The sequence below is a fragment of the Biomphalaria glabrata genome, chromosome 9 (genome assembly GCF_947242115.1).
Source record: "Biomphalaria glabrata chromosome 9, xgBioGlab47.1, whole genome shotgun sequence".
Lineage (NCBI taxonomy): Eukaryota > Metazoa > Mollusca > Gastropoda > Planorbidae > Biomphalaria > Biomphalaria glabrata.
The window spans coordinates 29,843,799-29,860,491 of NC_074719.1; the positions used below are offsets into that span (position 1 = coordinate 29,843,799).

Consider the following 16,693-nt stretch of genomic DNA (forward strand, 5'->3'; position numbering starts at 1 on the left):
ATGCGCTGCCAGACACCACGTGCTCTGTCGGATTCCTCCCAGGACTTTAACCACTTCTCATAAATGAGTGCTCGGATTTGTGCCATTGCTTATAAGTACGTGCTTGGTGCTTCGAGGTGTGTGGCTGCCATTGCACCCTCCCTTGCGAGGGCGTCTGCCGTTTCATTGCCCCTCACGCCGCAATGTGAAGGCGCCCACTGCATAAAAAGACAGCTCCAATAGCTCGGCGGATGTTATCTGCGGCGCCGATTGCCTCTTCTATTACGGGCGACCCGCCGCCACCCATAACTAGGAGACTGGAGCGAGAGTCAGTGACCAACACCACCGTAGTGGCGCTAGTCTCGCATTGGAGCATTCGGGCCCTAATGGCCTCGAACGCCCTAGTTATCCCTGTGAGTTCGGCATCCATGGAGCATGCAGCGTAGCCGCATGGACCAGAGAGCCTATCTGGTTCAGTCCGGTCGGGGTAGTCAATAAGGGCCCCATACCCCGATCTGTCGGGGTCCCTCATTACCGACCCATCGGTATAACAGAATATGGCATCTGATGGGTAGGATTTTATGGTTATGGATGCCAAATTTTGAAGAATGGCAGGTGTTAATCGCCTCTTGGTGGCTCCCTCTTGCCCTAACAGGGACAGGTTTATTTGTGGGGCCGGCAATCTCCTCCACGGAGGGCACGTACTAATTCTCCTAATAGGGATTCTATCAGTGGAGAGTCCAGCTGAGTTAGACAAATTGGTCGCAATATGGAGGAACGATCGCATTTTGATGCGGTTCCTCTCACTCCACTGTCGCACTAAGATTGAGGTGGGTAGCCTAGAGTCGCCCCTTTTGTAGCGCTCGTAGGCCATAAGTACTGCCCTCTCCCTCCTAAGATGTAAGGGTGCCACGTTAGTAAAGATTTCAGCAGCGTTTGTTGGGCTTGTCCTAAAGGTGCCACAAATGAACCGTAGAGCCTGTGCTTGTACCCGGTCGAGTGATTCGAGGGCAGTTTTACTAGCGTATACTTGAACTGTATAGCTGTATTCAATTTGTGATCTGACTGCCCCTAAGTACAATGTGCGTAGCATGTCAGCTTTGGCACCCCACTTTGTGCTGGCCAGCTTTCTTAGTAACGCTAACTTCTCCGAGGCTTTTCGTTCAACATCCTGGACGTGCTGGAGCATTGACAGTTTTCTATCCAGGGTCACCCCTAGATATTTTGGTGTATTTTCACGCTGGAGTCGCAGCCCACCGAGTTGAAGCTCGAATGGAGCCTTAAGGATGTCGATTCCTAGGCTGAACAGGGACCAGGTCGTTTTGGCAACGTTTATCTGAATCTGCCATTTGTCGCAATACGAGGAGATGGTATGGAGGTCTGCTTGAAGTGCCGCCTGGATTTGGTCGGCTTTCTTCCCGGTTGACCAGAGGACAATATCGTCAGCATATAGCAGTTTTTTGGACCGTAGTGAGCTGGGCAAATCATTAAGAAAGGCTATTGAGGCAGGCCATTGAGTTGTTGTTTTGGCTTGCTAAGGGAGTGCTGGTATTTTGTACGTGTGCTCCTCCCAGACAGAAAGGATTGTATCCAATTGTACATCTTGCCCCGCACACCCATAGCTCTTAACTTAAGATAGAGGCCTTGCTTCCACACACGGTCGTAAGCCTGTTTTAGGTCTATGAACACCGCGTATGTGCTCTCGGACCTCTGGAACCTGTCGGCCACCTCCTGTGCGAATGTTGTGACCTGGTCGATCGGGCTCAAGTCTGCCCTAAAGCCGGCCTGTTCTGGCGCCAGGATACCGGCACTTTCAAAGCACCAAACTAGCCGCTCTTTAACCATTCGCTCAGCAACTTTGCCAAGGGTTGAGGTTAGTGAAATGGGTCTGTAGGACTCCACGTTAGTCGCGTCTTTTCCCTTCTTAAGGACTGGCACAATGACAGCACTCTTCCAGGCCCCGGGCAGTCTGGACTCTGCCCAGGTTCGATTCATAAACTCCAGGAGTTTATCTCTCGCAATGCCCCCAAGGTGTTTTACCATCTCAGGGGTAACCTTATCTGGCCCTGTAGCTTTTCGGTTTTTGCACTTAGCTATCGCTCTGTCCAGCTCAGCATGACAGAAGGATGCGTTGCACGTTGCTTGGCTTTCCGGCTCATCTGGCTCCCTCTCGAGCCTCTTACGTTCTTTGTTGAGGGCTTTGGAAATGGCAGACTTCTTTTCGGGCTTGCTGATTTTAGCAAAATGTCGATTCAACAAGCCGGCCATTTTGGTAACCGTCGAGACTGGCCTTCTGGGTGACAATAGAGGGGCAGCCGTTCGCGCTGTGTCTTTGGCCTCTAGGTTTCGCAGAAGACGCCAGGCTTTCGAGGTATCCTGAAGATCCATCCCGGCGCAGGCAGCGTTCCAATGGTCCGACCAGTTCACTCGAGGCTCTACAGAGCCGATTGTACTCCCGCCGGATTTCAGGGGTACCCTTCGGTTCAGCAAGCCTCCGGGCTCGCTTACTTCTCAGGACCAGCTTATTCAATTCCTGAGACCACACGCGTTTCTGCCTTACGCCAGGATAAGTCCGCGGGACAAACCTCTTGGCCGCACCCAACATAGCTGCTGTTATTTCGCCGTATATGATGTCAACGTCCCTATCCTCCACTGCAATATTCATAAGGGCAGTGTTGACTGCTGCCTCGTAGGCTGGCCAGTTCGCCTTGGTGTAACTCCATCTACGCGAATTTTGTGTCCCGACGAGTCGTTTGAATCATAGCCCCACTGCTGAGACTTAGCATTAAAGTCTCCTGTGATGACGTTGTGAGTATTGATATTAGTACAGTCATATTCGAGACTAATTTCATGCTTGGGGGGGGGGGTTGTACAGATTAGTTACCGTGAGTTTACGCCCGAGTTTATGTACTTCGAGGGTGATGGCGTCGGTACGCCCATGCACTCGTGGACCGGGGACTTGTGTAGCAACCAGATTGTTAGTACATAAGTGATGAGCCCCCAGCAGTCTGTGCATTTGCATTTAAATGCAGTATAACCGGTAATACTGGCATTGCGTTTGCCAGTTAATGTCTCTTGTAATAAAGCCACGTCTATTGCCCTCTCGTGGAGGAGTTTTGAGAGCTCTAACACCTTTGGGATGACCCCGCAGATGTTAATTTGTAAGATCAGGAGGGACCTTGTGTTTATGGGCTTAGTCCCTGGAGTGGGTTGGGTCCCACTAGTGTCAGTTTGGGTTGTTTGGGGGCCGGAGGCTCCCGTCACTATTTCGCTTCCAGTCATATTTGCCTGCGGTGTATCTAGGTCTGCAGGAGGTTGTGGCAGACTTCCATCAACCTTGTTCGAATCGGACCTCCGAAGGAGGTACGAATGCAGTGTTCGTTGAGAAGAGGACTTAGGTGGAGGAATTTTAGCTAACTTTTCATGACGTGACAAATTCCCCCTCATCGAGGTCGCGGGGCGACTAGTAGCTGACTTATCATGTCCAGGCCTGACGCCCACTACCTGGCGCACGGAGCCTGTTCAGGTCTGCATGTGCCCGCGTTTTACTGAGTCTGTGTCAATCATGGTTGTATGGTTAAGGCCCTTGGCAGCGTGCATGGCCTATACTTGTGTCGCCACTAAGGGCAAGGCAGAGACCTGCCCAAGCAATCACCGCCACAGTTTGGCATATAAGTTTTCTGCAAGGCAGGAGTGGGGCGGCGCGCGTTTCTCGACATTCCCAGTGTCAGAGTAGCCATTGGTCGCGGCGGATTCCTCCACTAGCGCGCCAGGGAACTGGCTAGATAGAGCCTAGCTCGTGGATGCCAACCGGTCCGACCGACGCAGCCCGCTAAGGTCACGCCAGTCAGTCCAGTCTTTGCCAATAGAGAGACCCGCGAATCAGCCGAGTCCCAGGAGAACCCGACCAACCCTCGAGTTGGTGTCCAGCGCTATCCGCTTTTCGGAGATCCCGTTAGGTCTCTTACTCACCGTTGCCCCGGGGCCCCACAGGGGGGGGGGGCTGGACAAAACCCCTTTGAGTTCCTTTTACACTAGCCGGCTGCTCATTCATCAGCGGCAAGCAACCAGTACCCTTGGCCACTCCAGGCGACCACGATGAGGTGGTACTGGAACGTTGCGCATTAGAATACCAGAAATATGTAGTTTCACTCGAGCTGAAAGAAAATTTTCTTTTGTATTACTCGTGAGAAAAGGACAAAAAAAGAATTTTACTATTTGGTAGAGAATCAAATGGCAGTTGGAGCAGTCAAATGAAAAAGCTTTACGTGGATGGGACATTCCAAATCTTCCTTTCTATATTCTAACAGATCTATGATATTATGGCAGAAAGGGGTGGTTTTGTATTGCCTGTCCTATATGCACTACTGCATTTAAATTCCTTCCCCTATGAAAAAAGTTTTAATAACTGACTTTTTCATGCACGCGTACTGTGGATGGCTTCCTGGTCTTGTGTAATGTTAGTGATCTTAAATACTAAAAATAACGGACAAAATATCTCTTGTTCTGTACATGAAATATACGTCTTAACACAAACTCTCATACAAAATATAGATAACTAATATTCTTTTTAAAAAATAATACAATGAACGTAAATAATGTGACCAAAACATATCACGTCAAAACGTCTGCACCAAAACGGTGGAAACATTATATCTCATGTTTTGACTTATTATCTGTCTTAATGTTTAGCACAAAAAAAGAAAAGGTCTACTACTACAGCTCCACAACTTGAGGATCTTTTAGCTGATAATATTGATGAAAGTAAATTGAAATCCCTTGGGGATGTTCTCGTTATTTCTATGTATCCTCCTGGAGAATGTCCAGGCATGTTGCCTGAGAGAAAGGTAAAGAAATGCTGATTATTATAAAATAATATTTTATTTAATTAAGACTATTCCTTGTTTTTCTGTCTGAAGAAAAAACTTAAGATTGATTTTAAGGATAAATTATTAACATTGTTATTTGTTTTCAAATGTCACATTTATACAAGTCAATATTTGCTCTATTTCATCTTGGCTTCGCTGTGCAAACAACTAAACTGACCTAAACATTAATCAAATATCTGCATGGTTTTTAAAAGGCAATTTTAATAATAGGCTACAAAATATAACAGTATTGGCTGCAAATTCAGTTCTATAATATATTATTCAACTCTCATCACTGTAAAAAGAAACATGTAAAAAGAACAGGTGAAATGATTTATATATTATTAAATTGAATTGTTGCATTAAAAATGTGAAAAATATTACTTATTATTTAAAAATATTTGCACACTTAAAAGTTAGTGACATACATATTGACAGCGATTGCTATACAAGCTAGTTTTTCTTCAGACTTTGTAAGTCTGACATGAAAAATATTCAATGTTTTGTTATATATGGTGCTAATTTGGGGGATTATTTAACCCACACTTACAGGTTAATGACCTTTTTGTCTTTAATACTGAGTTATTAACTTCTTCTTTTTCAGCCCATCTTAAAAAATTGTTTTGCTTTTTGTATACAAAATAAAGTTGTTTAATATAGTAGTATCCAATTTGAAGAAAGAAAAAATTTTAACTTTCAATATATCACTTTTAAATTTAGTACCAAGTGACAGTCTGGTTGAATGATTTGTTAAGGAAGCATGAGAGATGATATTTTCCTGAGCTCATTTTGGAAACATTTTATAATGATGAAAATGACCAAGTGGGAAACAACTACCATTTCGAGGAGTTGCTTTTATACTGTATTTGTTCTGAATGTCTCCCCCTTATTCATTCTCAGTAACCTATCAGCCATGCAGATGTCGCCATAAAAACAGCCCCTTGTGTGGGTAACATGTTCGTTAAGGCTTTCCATCCCAGCAAGTGCAATGGGGTAATCCTGCATGTGCAAATATTTGACACACATAAAACAGATGAGCGGTCAACTGTGGCAATGCAGGAACCCGTCAAGAAAAATCTGTTGTGAACACTACTCATGCCAGTCATGTCAGATATGGTCATTTGATCATTCATTAAAGCATAGTGATTTTCTGTTGGTTTCTAGAAGGTTTTCAGGGACCCTGTATAATGACCAAAGCTGTGACAGTCAAGACAGTTTGGTTCCGATTCAAGTACAAGATGATGTCAAACTTCAAGATCAAGTCTAGTACTGTGTGTCCAGTGTAAAGTTGGTCCTGAATAGTTGAACCCAGTGTAGGACAAGGCAGAGAGGCCAGTAGAGTTTGATTAAGTACAGAGATGATACAGCAGTATGGTACAGTTAGGGTTACATGTTTCCAGTTGTAAAGAGTTCTCAAGTTTTTGAGTTGGTAGTGTCCTGTAGTAATAATAAGGCTAGTCTTCGAGTTCGAAGATTAGTGAGGAATGCAGTATTTCCAGTGGCTGCGCAGTCCCAGCTGTGACCTACATATTTTGCCACATCCAGGGCAAGCACAACCATTGTTCGCAGGCGGTCGATTTAGATTTTCTTTTCGCCGTCTGCGTTTGTCCTCGGCAGCAGATTTTCTTTTGGTCTCAAATGTGTATCCCGCGGTCTTTGTGAGTGACCTCCAACTGTCTCGTTCTGAAGCGGCATGCAACCAGGTGCTCTCTTCTATGTCAGCCAAGGAAATTTGACACCTAAGCTGGTCTTTGAAGCATTTCTGTGGGGCGCCTCTGTGTCCAGTGTAGTGTCCTGTAGTGCAGTGTTTACAGAGAACCTCAATAGTGAGAGTATTTACTATATACTAGAATTGCTTGTATTAGAGTATAGGAAAAGTAGATTATTAATTACCTGGGATAGATATCACCTGACTGTTTTTTTTACATTTCTGACAACTCTAAGCAGTATATTTTAAAAACTTTTCATTCTTGTGCTCTACTAGGTGCTTTCCTCTATGGTGGACAAAGCTAGTAAACAAAGTGTTTCACAAGTACCCCCTGTCAATACTTCACAGCCAACTGCAAACCCGGAAATACAAGAGAAAAGAACAAGATTTTCATTATCTCATGATCAAGAATCAATTGGTAAACAAAAACAAAAACTTGCTGATTGATGTTTTGTAGCTTTATTTTATAGCTACTTTTCAAATAGTAACATCTTTTAAATGCCACATATGTGGCCGCCTTCACAGTCATCTTAGAGTTCATTGGTTATGAGAAATGTGCTCATCTTCAATCACGAAGGAGGAACTATATATATACACCTATGTCAGGTTTAGGAACTCTCACAGTATCTTGCAAAAATGAGGATATTTTTTGTACTCAACATCCATCTTCAGCTTATACTTTAGTCTTTTATAGCCCCAGTGTATAATCCCCCACTTGGGAAAATGAGTATTTTTGAAGTTTTTTTATATTCTAAAGGTATTTAAAGTATAATTTTTTTTTAAACTAGACATATTCTATTTTTTAAATATTAAAATACGGTGCCACAGCTTGGGGAACAGCAGCCAAAACCAACTCACAGAAAATAGACTATGTACAAAATATAGGCCTAAGGATTATGACATGAGCTATAAAAACAACACACTTTAGAGCTATGGAGGAAATTGTTGCCCTGGTTTCTTTGAAAGCAGAGAAAGTGAAAGAGAAAAGCACAAAAGACTTATTTTATTCTCTTTCCATTCCTCACACATTTTATTCACATTTTTCAGCATTTTCTTTTAACTTGCATCCTTTTGTAAAGCATATTTTGAATCTCTTAGATTGTTTTGTTCTTTAATCACACTGCCCTGGCAGAACTTTCCATTGTAAAATTGTAATTGACTTTTTTTTTTATTGACAATTTTTGTGTTGTTTTTTTTAATTATTGGTTCATCGAGTTCTAATCTACTTATTATGTTGTCTTTGTTTTATTGATAGATCATCTAGTACCCTTTCTCCGAGCTCTAGACTGACAAAACTACCAAACTGCTTTTTACAAGATGAACATTCAGACCTACCCTTTCAAAACTTGTTTAGATTAGTTTTACTTTTTTAGCAAAATTTTAGCATAATTTTTTGCCTCTTATTTTCATAAAGGGCCTTACATTATGTTTGTTGGCAATGTTATAGAAATTAAATAATTATATTTGTGTGGTCCCTCAAACAGTAACAAGTTTTTTTTATGATTGTGGCCCTTTTTAGAAAAATTGTACTCAAATGTTACTCCCCCCTCCCCCAAATGTGCTGCATCATTGAAAGCCAAAGGGATGCATCCTCTAGGTGACACTAGTGCATTGCATCACAAACTTCTTATAAAATTGCATTCATTTACCTTACTTTGTGAAGTTTTATGTAACAGAGTCATATGATCTAATGGTTAGCCTTTTTTCCTATTTTGTTAAGCTCTATCTTTGATGTCACATCTCAGGTAACACTAGTGATTATCAAGAAGTTATTTCTGAGGCAGCTTCTAGTCATTCTGTTGAGGATGAAAATGAACAAGAGGCAGACAATTTGTCTGATATGATGTCTGCTAATGTGAGTGGTAGAGGATCTCCATCTATTAGTGGAAGAGACACACCATTATCACAGGCTGGTAGTGTGGAGGAAAATCCTGCAGGTGAATCTTTGGAAATCAAATGTTTGCTTACTTTTAATGCTTTTTAGTAAACAACTTTTCATGTGACTTTTTTGTGTGTGTGCTGGTTAAACATTTTGTGTGCATTTATTAAATTAAACTGTCATGAGTCAGATGTGGTGCATGGTTTTTGTCTGTGACAGATGTTAAATTTTGCATTAGAAAAAAATGTAGTTGTTTATGTGTGTTAATGTTCTGATGTTTTGTATATACTGTACAGTTTTTTATGATATGCGTATGTCTGTGTCAGTTGTTTATGATATGCATATGTCTGTGTCAGTTGTTTATGATATGCATAGGTCTGTGTCAGTTGTTTATGATATGCATATGTCTGTGTCAGTTATTCATGATATGTGTATGTCTGTGTCAGTTGTTTATGATATGCATATGTCTGTGTCAGTTGTTTATGTTATGCATATGCATATGTCAGTTGTTTATATTTGCTTCTTGTCAATTAATCTATTGTTTTGTCTTAGCACCACCACTTCCAGTGCCTGTCCCTGAGACAGTTAGAAAAGAAAACAGAGTTGATGTCACTGAACGCTTTGGCAAATTTGAAATCAAAGCAGAATTGGCAATGGAAAGTAATGTGGCCTTTTCTTTTTACCTTTTTTTTTTATTCACTTCAAACATTGGCTTTCAAATAGCAGAATTTATAGCTGTGATATTATTCATGTAGAATCTGGTTACCTTGCACTAATAATTGTTATCATACCATATTCAGAAAAAATGCTGCCAGTTTGGAAAGATAAATTAATGAAATATCATTCATTAGCTCATGCAGGATATTAAAAAGTCATTAATCTTGTTGCTTGTTTGTACCCCAATTTATCAATATTGTCATGCTTAGAAATTTCATTATGTCCCAAAATCAATTATTTAAGATTTGAACATGAACATGAATTATTCTTAATTAAGATGCAAAAAGTACTCTAAACTTAATAGCACAGAAACTTCCCCCATCAAATGGTCATATTAACAATTTTTGTTATTGACGACATTGTTGAGCTTATTGTCAAATACTCCACTTTATATGCTGTAAGTAAGGGTCTAAATCTGAAATTACTATTTCTAAATTGAAATGTTTTCTTGGAATTCTTATATTTTTAAGTGCGAGTGTGTGTTAGTTCCTAGAAGGTGTATGTTCTGGGAACAAAGAACAGTTGTGCACAATATTCATGTAGGTGCATTGCTTTAAAACTAAATTTTCTACCATGCATGCTGCTTAAGCAAGTTTTCCTAGTTGTGCTTTCACATAAAAGAATCTAATGAAAGATACAGGAAAAATTTTTTTGTTCCAAAGGAAATATTTCAGCTTTAATGACATCCTATAATATCAGTTACAAGTAGCCTTGCAAAATGCATTGCAACTGCATAAAACACATCATAAGAGGAAACAAGTTTCAATAACAAATTACATACAATTATTTGGAGAGCCATAGTTATCCTATTGGCCCTTGCAAAATAGGAAGACCTTGGTTGGAAACCAAAAGTTGATTCATATTATCATGTGCAAAACAAGCAGGAATAATAAACATGGTTTGCTCAATATAGGATAAGAAAAGCACATATTGATGATGTGAAAAATGTGAGGAGAACTTGAAATGCTCACACTGAGTAACAGGTTATATTTTTTATTTAGGCCCCTATATCTTATAGTGTGACACAGAACAATGGAATGTAATAATAAAAAATTATATTCCATTCATGCTGCTCATATTTTTCTACATAAAATATATGAAATTCATGCAAAAAAAATAAACTTTTGACAGAAATGGATTAATTGAACTTTAAAAATAAAAGTTATTAGAAAATCATTGGTGAATAATTTTTGTTTTAAAAGTCATTGGTATTTTGTTTAATTAGACACTGACCCAAATTAGGTTTGATCTAAGTTATTAATTTCCTGTAGGAGATGAATGTAAGTCCACTGTTAGTGACACATGGAGTACTGATGTTTTAGCCAGTGACTCTGAACCTCCTGAACAGAATCAGGTCGACAGATTAGAGGAAGTAGCAGAAGAGATTTCAAGGCCATTGTTACTGGGATCAGAGGTAAATGCATCATTTTTTGCTACCTTGCTGGTCTTTAAAAAAAATAGTAAGTAGTTAGGTAATAAAAAGCTAAATATTGTTTACCTTTCTTTTTACTCTTCTGGCTGTCTTATAATAAGACCAAGTGTTGCCAATACAGGGAGGTTTTGAAAAATTATTCATTTTATTGACTTTTGTTCTTTAAGTCAGAATGTTTTTGTATTGAAGTAAATTATGCAATAACAAATAAACTCCGAAAAAAAATATTGCAGCCTATATCTGAGATCTCTGAGACAGCGAGTGATGCATGGAGTACTGATGTATTGGCCAGTGATACTGATGAAAAGCATTCTGAACTTCTCAAAGATCTTGAACAGGATCTAATTGTTGGGGAGCAGAATGAAGGAGAATCACTATTGTTGCAAGATGAAGGTAAGATATAATACATTTGGATGTAGGTTGAACACCATCCTACACCGGAGATGAACTCTGGTTGGGAACAGAGCAGAAAGGACTAATCCTCCTGAAGTGCCCTGGCAAGAAACTGGGCCATAAGGCATAATGCCTCATAGCTACTAGTGACTGTCCGGACACACCCTCCCAGAGCTGGGGATATTGGTACAAAATATGCGATACTGTTTTGATGCTCTCTCTACAGTGACGGCATTGGGCGTCATAGTAGGGACGGAACTGGGCAAAAAATGCCTCTATAGGAAAGTGTTCTGTCCTACACTGCGCAATGATTGCTTGGTCTGACCTCCTTAACCGCCACCTCAGAGCGTCGTTTTCTGGGTGACACGCTTCCAGATACCACAGGCCTTGTTAAATTCCTCAAAAGACTTAAACCACTTCTCGTGAATGAATGCTCGGATTTCTGCCATAGCTTGTAAAAACGTACTTGGTGCTTCAAGTTGAGTGGGCATCCTACATCAGAACCCATGTTATTCTATTTCCTTTATTAATGATTATCCCTGTAAAACCCTATGACTACCAAGGTGGTTTTCTCGAAAAACAGACATGAACTAATGGCTCATCAGCATCAGTTCTGTCTGAAGGTTTCTTAATGGCAGAGACCTTTTTGAGTTTGGGTTGCACCATGTACACAGACTCCTGGCTCTATTGGCTAAAGGCTGTGCACCACCTAAACTTCGATTATATTCCTATTATGATACTGCCACTTCATCTTGTGCTACAATGATGACAGTTCCTGTGTGGAACAGTATGGACTGGGTCTGCAGATCTTTGTTTTATCTCCACCCAGGGACTCTAGTTTAGTGCATTGAATATGTAGGTTCCCAGAGGCCAGTTTTGCTTCCACTATAGGATGTTTTTTTCACTGAGGTGCAATCCTGAGTCTACAATTATTAGTTACCCTTAGGTATTACATTACCAGAAACCATGATATAAAGCATAGCTATTTTATTTGAACAATAATTTATATCAGAATTTGTGATACATGCAACAATAACTCTACAATTATGGGTAAAATTCTATATCAGAACCCAACATACAAGAATAGGGTATATTGAACACCTTAGTATATTTTACAATGGTCAAGTAATATGCAATCTATGTTCCATTTTTTCAAAAAAATAAATGATAATATGAAGTTTTTGTCTTTGTCTTCCTAATAAACTAAGTGAATTTATAATTTATTTTTTTTTATCCCTAGGAGAAGAGAACATAGAAATTGAACAACTAGGTGCTGTAGGTGGTAGTGGACAGCATGTGTCTGATGCTAATGACCCATTTTCTTATGCATTCTCTGATGCAGCATCTAAAGCAACTGTAGAGGAAGTTGAAAGAAATGGGAAAAAAATTTCTACAATAGTGCATCATTTTCAATCTGGTTCTAGCCTTCAGTTACCAGTACCTACTATTCACCGTGCTCCATCACAAACATTGAAGAATACAGAAAGCAGAGTGAACACAGTTCTATCTGCATCAGAAACTAGTTCTTTCAGTCAACCAATAGCACTCTTACCTTCATCTGGTGCCAAGAACAAGATACTAGAGAAAAAAGCAGTTAGTGAGTCCAAATCTGCAGCAGATGATCAGTTTAATGAATATGATCCCCTTGTGGCTGGACCTATTACCCCTAGTGGGCGTAGAAAAAGTAAAGATAGATGGCCTTGGAACAAAGGCAGTAAAAGTAGCATAGATCAACTTACCTCCACCATTCAAGCTACCTCCACAGAATTACATGGGACTAGTATAGCTGCATCCAATAGAAGTGGCAGAAAATCTTCCCATGATTCAGGTATTGATATATGGGTTAACACAAATGGACAGATGTCAGGTAGTTCTTCTCGATCTTCAGCTGCATTAATGAATGCACGGTCATCTTTGGATTCCAGTCTGAAGCAACATCATCCTACGCCTCTTCCAGGCAGAGCATCATTAGATTCCAATCTTCAGCGTTTACATTCAGTTGGAGGTTTTACTTCTAGTCCTGACTCAGGTTTACAGTCTGCTCATTTATCCCCCAATTCCTCATTGGACATCAATACTCCTTTAGAAATGGACAATCCTCTATTTCAACTGAACAATTCCTCTTCTGCAAATATGCATTCATCTGATGGAGCTATTACATGTTTACATTATTATGGCCAAGATGAAAGTAAAAATCCTAATCCAAGCACACCTCTTATTGAAGTTACAGATATGTTTAAGACTATTTCTGACTGTGAAGACCAAGGAGATTTTTCTAACATTGAGGAACAGCAAATTTCTAATTTAAATGAAAGAAGATTATCTACTGCCATGATTGAGCCTTTTGATCCATTCTCTCTGACATCAAATGAAGGAACAGAATCAACAGCAGTTAGCTTGACCCAAGGACCAACAGCAGGGATTGTAAAGACAACTTTCAACATTGGAGAAGAAAAGACCAAGTTGGAGCAAGAGTTTCATCTTTATGAAAGAACAGATAGCACTGGAAGTATAGTATCCTCTTCCTCTCTAAAGGTGGAAGAAAAGGTGTGTAATATACATAAAAATATCAAGTTATAGATAACTCAAAGCTCTTTAACTCTTTCAGTGCTAATTATTTTGGTAGAATAAATGGAATTTTCAGGGATGAACAAAAATCTGCAAGGGGTTGGGCTACTAAAACTAATGCAACCTTTAAAAATTCTATTATATAATCTCACATATTTGATTTTATTTAAAGGAAAAGGAATTGTCTACAAATGTGTAATGGATAAAATAAATTATTCAAGAAAATATTTTTTTATTATGTTAATTCTGAGTACGGACAAAGGAAATTAAACAAAAATCAATATACTGATAGATTTAACCTTTTAATTAAACATTAAATACATAATTATTGAAAAATCACAAAATTAAACACATTTTATCAGTTCCAATTTCATAAAAGATGACCAAATGCACTTAGAAATTGTATTATTTACATTCGTTCATGTCCTGCGATAAAAACTAAAAAACGAGGAAACACCCAATATTGTTTTATTTTATTAAAAGGTGTTGTTATGACCAACACAAAGAGCAGTCACTCTCACATTCGTAAAATTAAAAAAAAAAGATATAAAGATTTTGACATTACAAAGAGAGTGAAATAAATATTCTATAGCAAGTCACTCCCTGAGAGTAAGGCCACACTGTAAGAGTTAATATTTGAGAAAAAGGTAAGGAAACTTCTTGTAATGTAAACAGAAAACAAACTGGCAATAAATGACTTATCTTTCAAGACCATGATCCAATTAGAAGTAATGTCACTAAATGTTGACTAGAACTTAATGCAGTGTTACTGAAAATAGGTCATGACCAGATTGGCTGTAAAGATAAAAATACTTTGATCTAATTACTAAATTAATTTCATTCTCTATAAAAATAATAATTGAAAAGGTTTTGACACTTACATTTGACAAGTTCTTTTGTTTATTCCTGGTTACAAGCAATGACAAAGATAATTGAAGAAGCTTACTTTACTTGATGTTCTTTAACCAAACAGGTTTTGAAAACCTTTAATCAATATATGTTTGCTTGATTCTTCTGTTTGATGTTGAGGGAGCCACATATTCTGTTCTCATTCTGAATATAGGATGATGGAGAGAAACAGAAGAGAACCACATCAGGGACTGGATTATTTCGCACAATGAAAGATAAATTTAATAAAGGTGAATTTTTTTTAAAATGAAGATTAGTGGATCATAATGACCGAAGGGTAAAGCCTACATGATGTCATTCCATGGGCATTTTATTTCATATTTATCAAGCTTCATAAATCCCCTCTCGCTGTAATGAGTAACAGACATAACTTGGCAATGGAATTGTAATGGTCCCAAGATACTGGTTATAGAAACAAGTGAATACATATCTGCTCCATGGTGCACTGTAAATAAGATTTTAAATTTTTTTTCTTTAATTATAAAATCAAACAAATGTACCTATTTAACTTAATCTAGACATTAGGCAATATATATTATCAATAGACAATACATTATTATTAGAAACAGATGACCTGTACATCATCTGACCTATAGATCGTAAGGTCTGAAAAGGGAACTTTACTTCACTTGCATTATAGTTAGGCAATACAATATTATTAAACAATGCATTATAATATAATAAGACAATACATTATAATATAATTAGACAATACATTATAATATAATTAGACATACATTTGACACTTACTTTTGTTTTGTTTTTCAGTTAAAAGAAAAAACACAAAGTCTGATAAAGATCCTGGTAAGATGAATTCTTTCTGTGTCTCTCTGTTTCTCTTTTATGGTTCACCACTCTCTTTTAGTCTCTATGCTTCACCTCTCTCTCTTATAGTCTCTATATTTCATCTCTCTCTTTTAGTCTTTCTGTGTCACCTTTTTTTAGTCGTTCTGTTTCTTATAGTCTCTGTGTCATTTTTCTCTTAAGTTCCACCTCTCTCATTTAGTCTCTTTTTTACATCTCTCTTTTAGTCTCTCTTTTATTGTGTGTTAATTCTCTCCTTTAGTCTCTCTGTGTGTCTATTCTCTCTTTAGTCTCTTTGTGTGTCAATTATCTCTTTTAGTCTATATGTTTCACCTCTCTTTTTTTTGTCTCTCTCTGTGTCACCTGTTTCTTTTAGTATTCTTTTGTTTCTTTCTCTACATATACTCTTTCAGCTTATGAGATTGTGTAGATCTAATGGTCAAACTTTGTTAGTGTTTTTTAGTTTTTATATATATTCTACTACGGTTTTATATTAGGGCTGTTAGTAATCTATACATATATACTTCAACTCTGTATCACAATTCCTACCACTCTAATAATAGAACTATTCATAGTGCTAGTACTTTTCATCAAATATGACTATGAAATAAAATCTGTCTTTATTTTTATTTGTTGGTGACTAGATGGTGCAGAAGTAGAGAGTACATTCAAACAAGGCTCACAAAACAATACAAATACATCCCAACAAGGTAAACTCACTTTCTTTGAAGACAATTGATAAAATAGTTTCATCAACAGTTTTGTTCACTTTTTATAACTTGATGTAAATATCACCAAATATGTCATTCTAATAGTTTAAAATTCTTAGAATAATGATACATCTCTGATTGACATTTTTAGATACAGACGATATTTTGGCTAAATATCGCACTCCCAAAAAGAGCTTCCCCAAATCTGTCAATGTCACCAACAACAACAATAGCAGCTCTATCAACAACAATAATTCCTCTAAGATGGACTCTACAGATGGCAGAATCCCCAGCAGTAGCTCTGAAGGTCAGGCAGCACTTGATGATAGTATACCACAGATACTAGACCTGGACCACCCTGAAACATGTCCTGGTTTTGTTGATGCAAAGCGAAAGCTTCGGCTAGTTCTAAGTACTGGAGATATTTTCTATACTGTTGGACAGGTCAGAAATAATTATAATTGTTTTTGAATTAATGCACAAAGTTGATTTAAACACCTTTAACTTCAACTTTTTTGTTTGTAGGTTCAATCTAGCAGCCCAAGAGAAGGATTGTCTTTACGTGAAAATGAGCTGTTAAACCTTCTCAATACTCTTCTAGCTGAAGCTATCAACTTACAGAACAAAGATTTGGTAGCTCAACTCTATGAAGTCATTAGATGTATCAAAATGTTTGACTCTGAAGGGTAAGCCATTGTTTTATTTTCAAGGAAAAGGAAATCTTAA

General features: G+C 38.4%; 1 protein-coding gene across 5 annotated transcripts in view; it reads left to right on the plus strand.

The window, feature by feature from the left end:
- Nucleotides 1-16,693, plus strand: part of LOC106066980 (GTPase-activating protein and VPS9 domain-containing protein 1-like) — a 46,363-nt gene that overhangs the window by 19,342 nt on the left and 10,328 nt on the right. For all 5 annotated transcript variants that reach the window (XM_056040476.1, XM_056040481.1, XM_056040477.1 and 2 more), the window contains 12 exons: nucleotides 4,672-4,826; nucleotides 6,832-6,973; nucleotides 8,301-8,492; nucleotides 8,987-9,094; nucleotides 10,423-10,565; nucleotides 10,817-10,976; nucleotides 12,217-13,523; nucleotides 14,608-14,683; nucleotides 15,222-15,257; nucleotides 15,902-15,967; nucleotides 16,119-16,411; nucleotides 16,493-16,653. In XM_056040476.1, coding sequence (XP_055896451.1) covers nucleotides 4,672-4,826; nucleotides 6,832-6,973; nucleotides 8,301-8,492; nucleotides 8,987-9,094; nucleotides 10,423-10,565; nucleotides 10,817-10,976; nucleotides 12,217-13,523; nucleotides 14,608-14,683; nucleotides 15,222-15,257; nucleotides 15,902-15,967; nucleotides 16,119-16,411; nucleotides 16,493-16,653 — 2,839 coding nt within the window. The remainder of the gene's footprint in view (nucleotides 1-4,671; nucleotides 4,827-6,831; nucleotides 6,974-8,300; nucleotides 8,493-8,986; nucleotides 9,095-10,422; nucleotides 10,566-10,816; nucleotides 10,977-12,216; nucleotides 13,524-14,607; nucleotides 14,684-15,221; nucleotides 15,258-15,901; nucleotides 15,968-16,118; nucleotides 16,412-16,492; nucleotides 16,654-16,693) is intronic.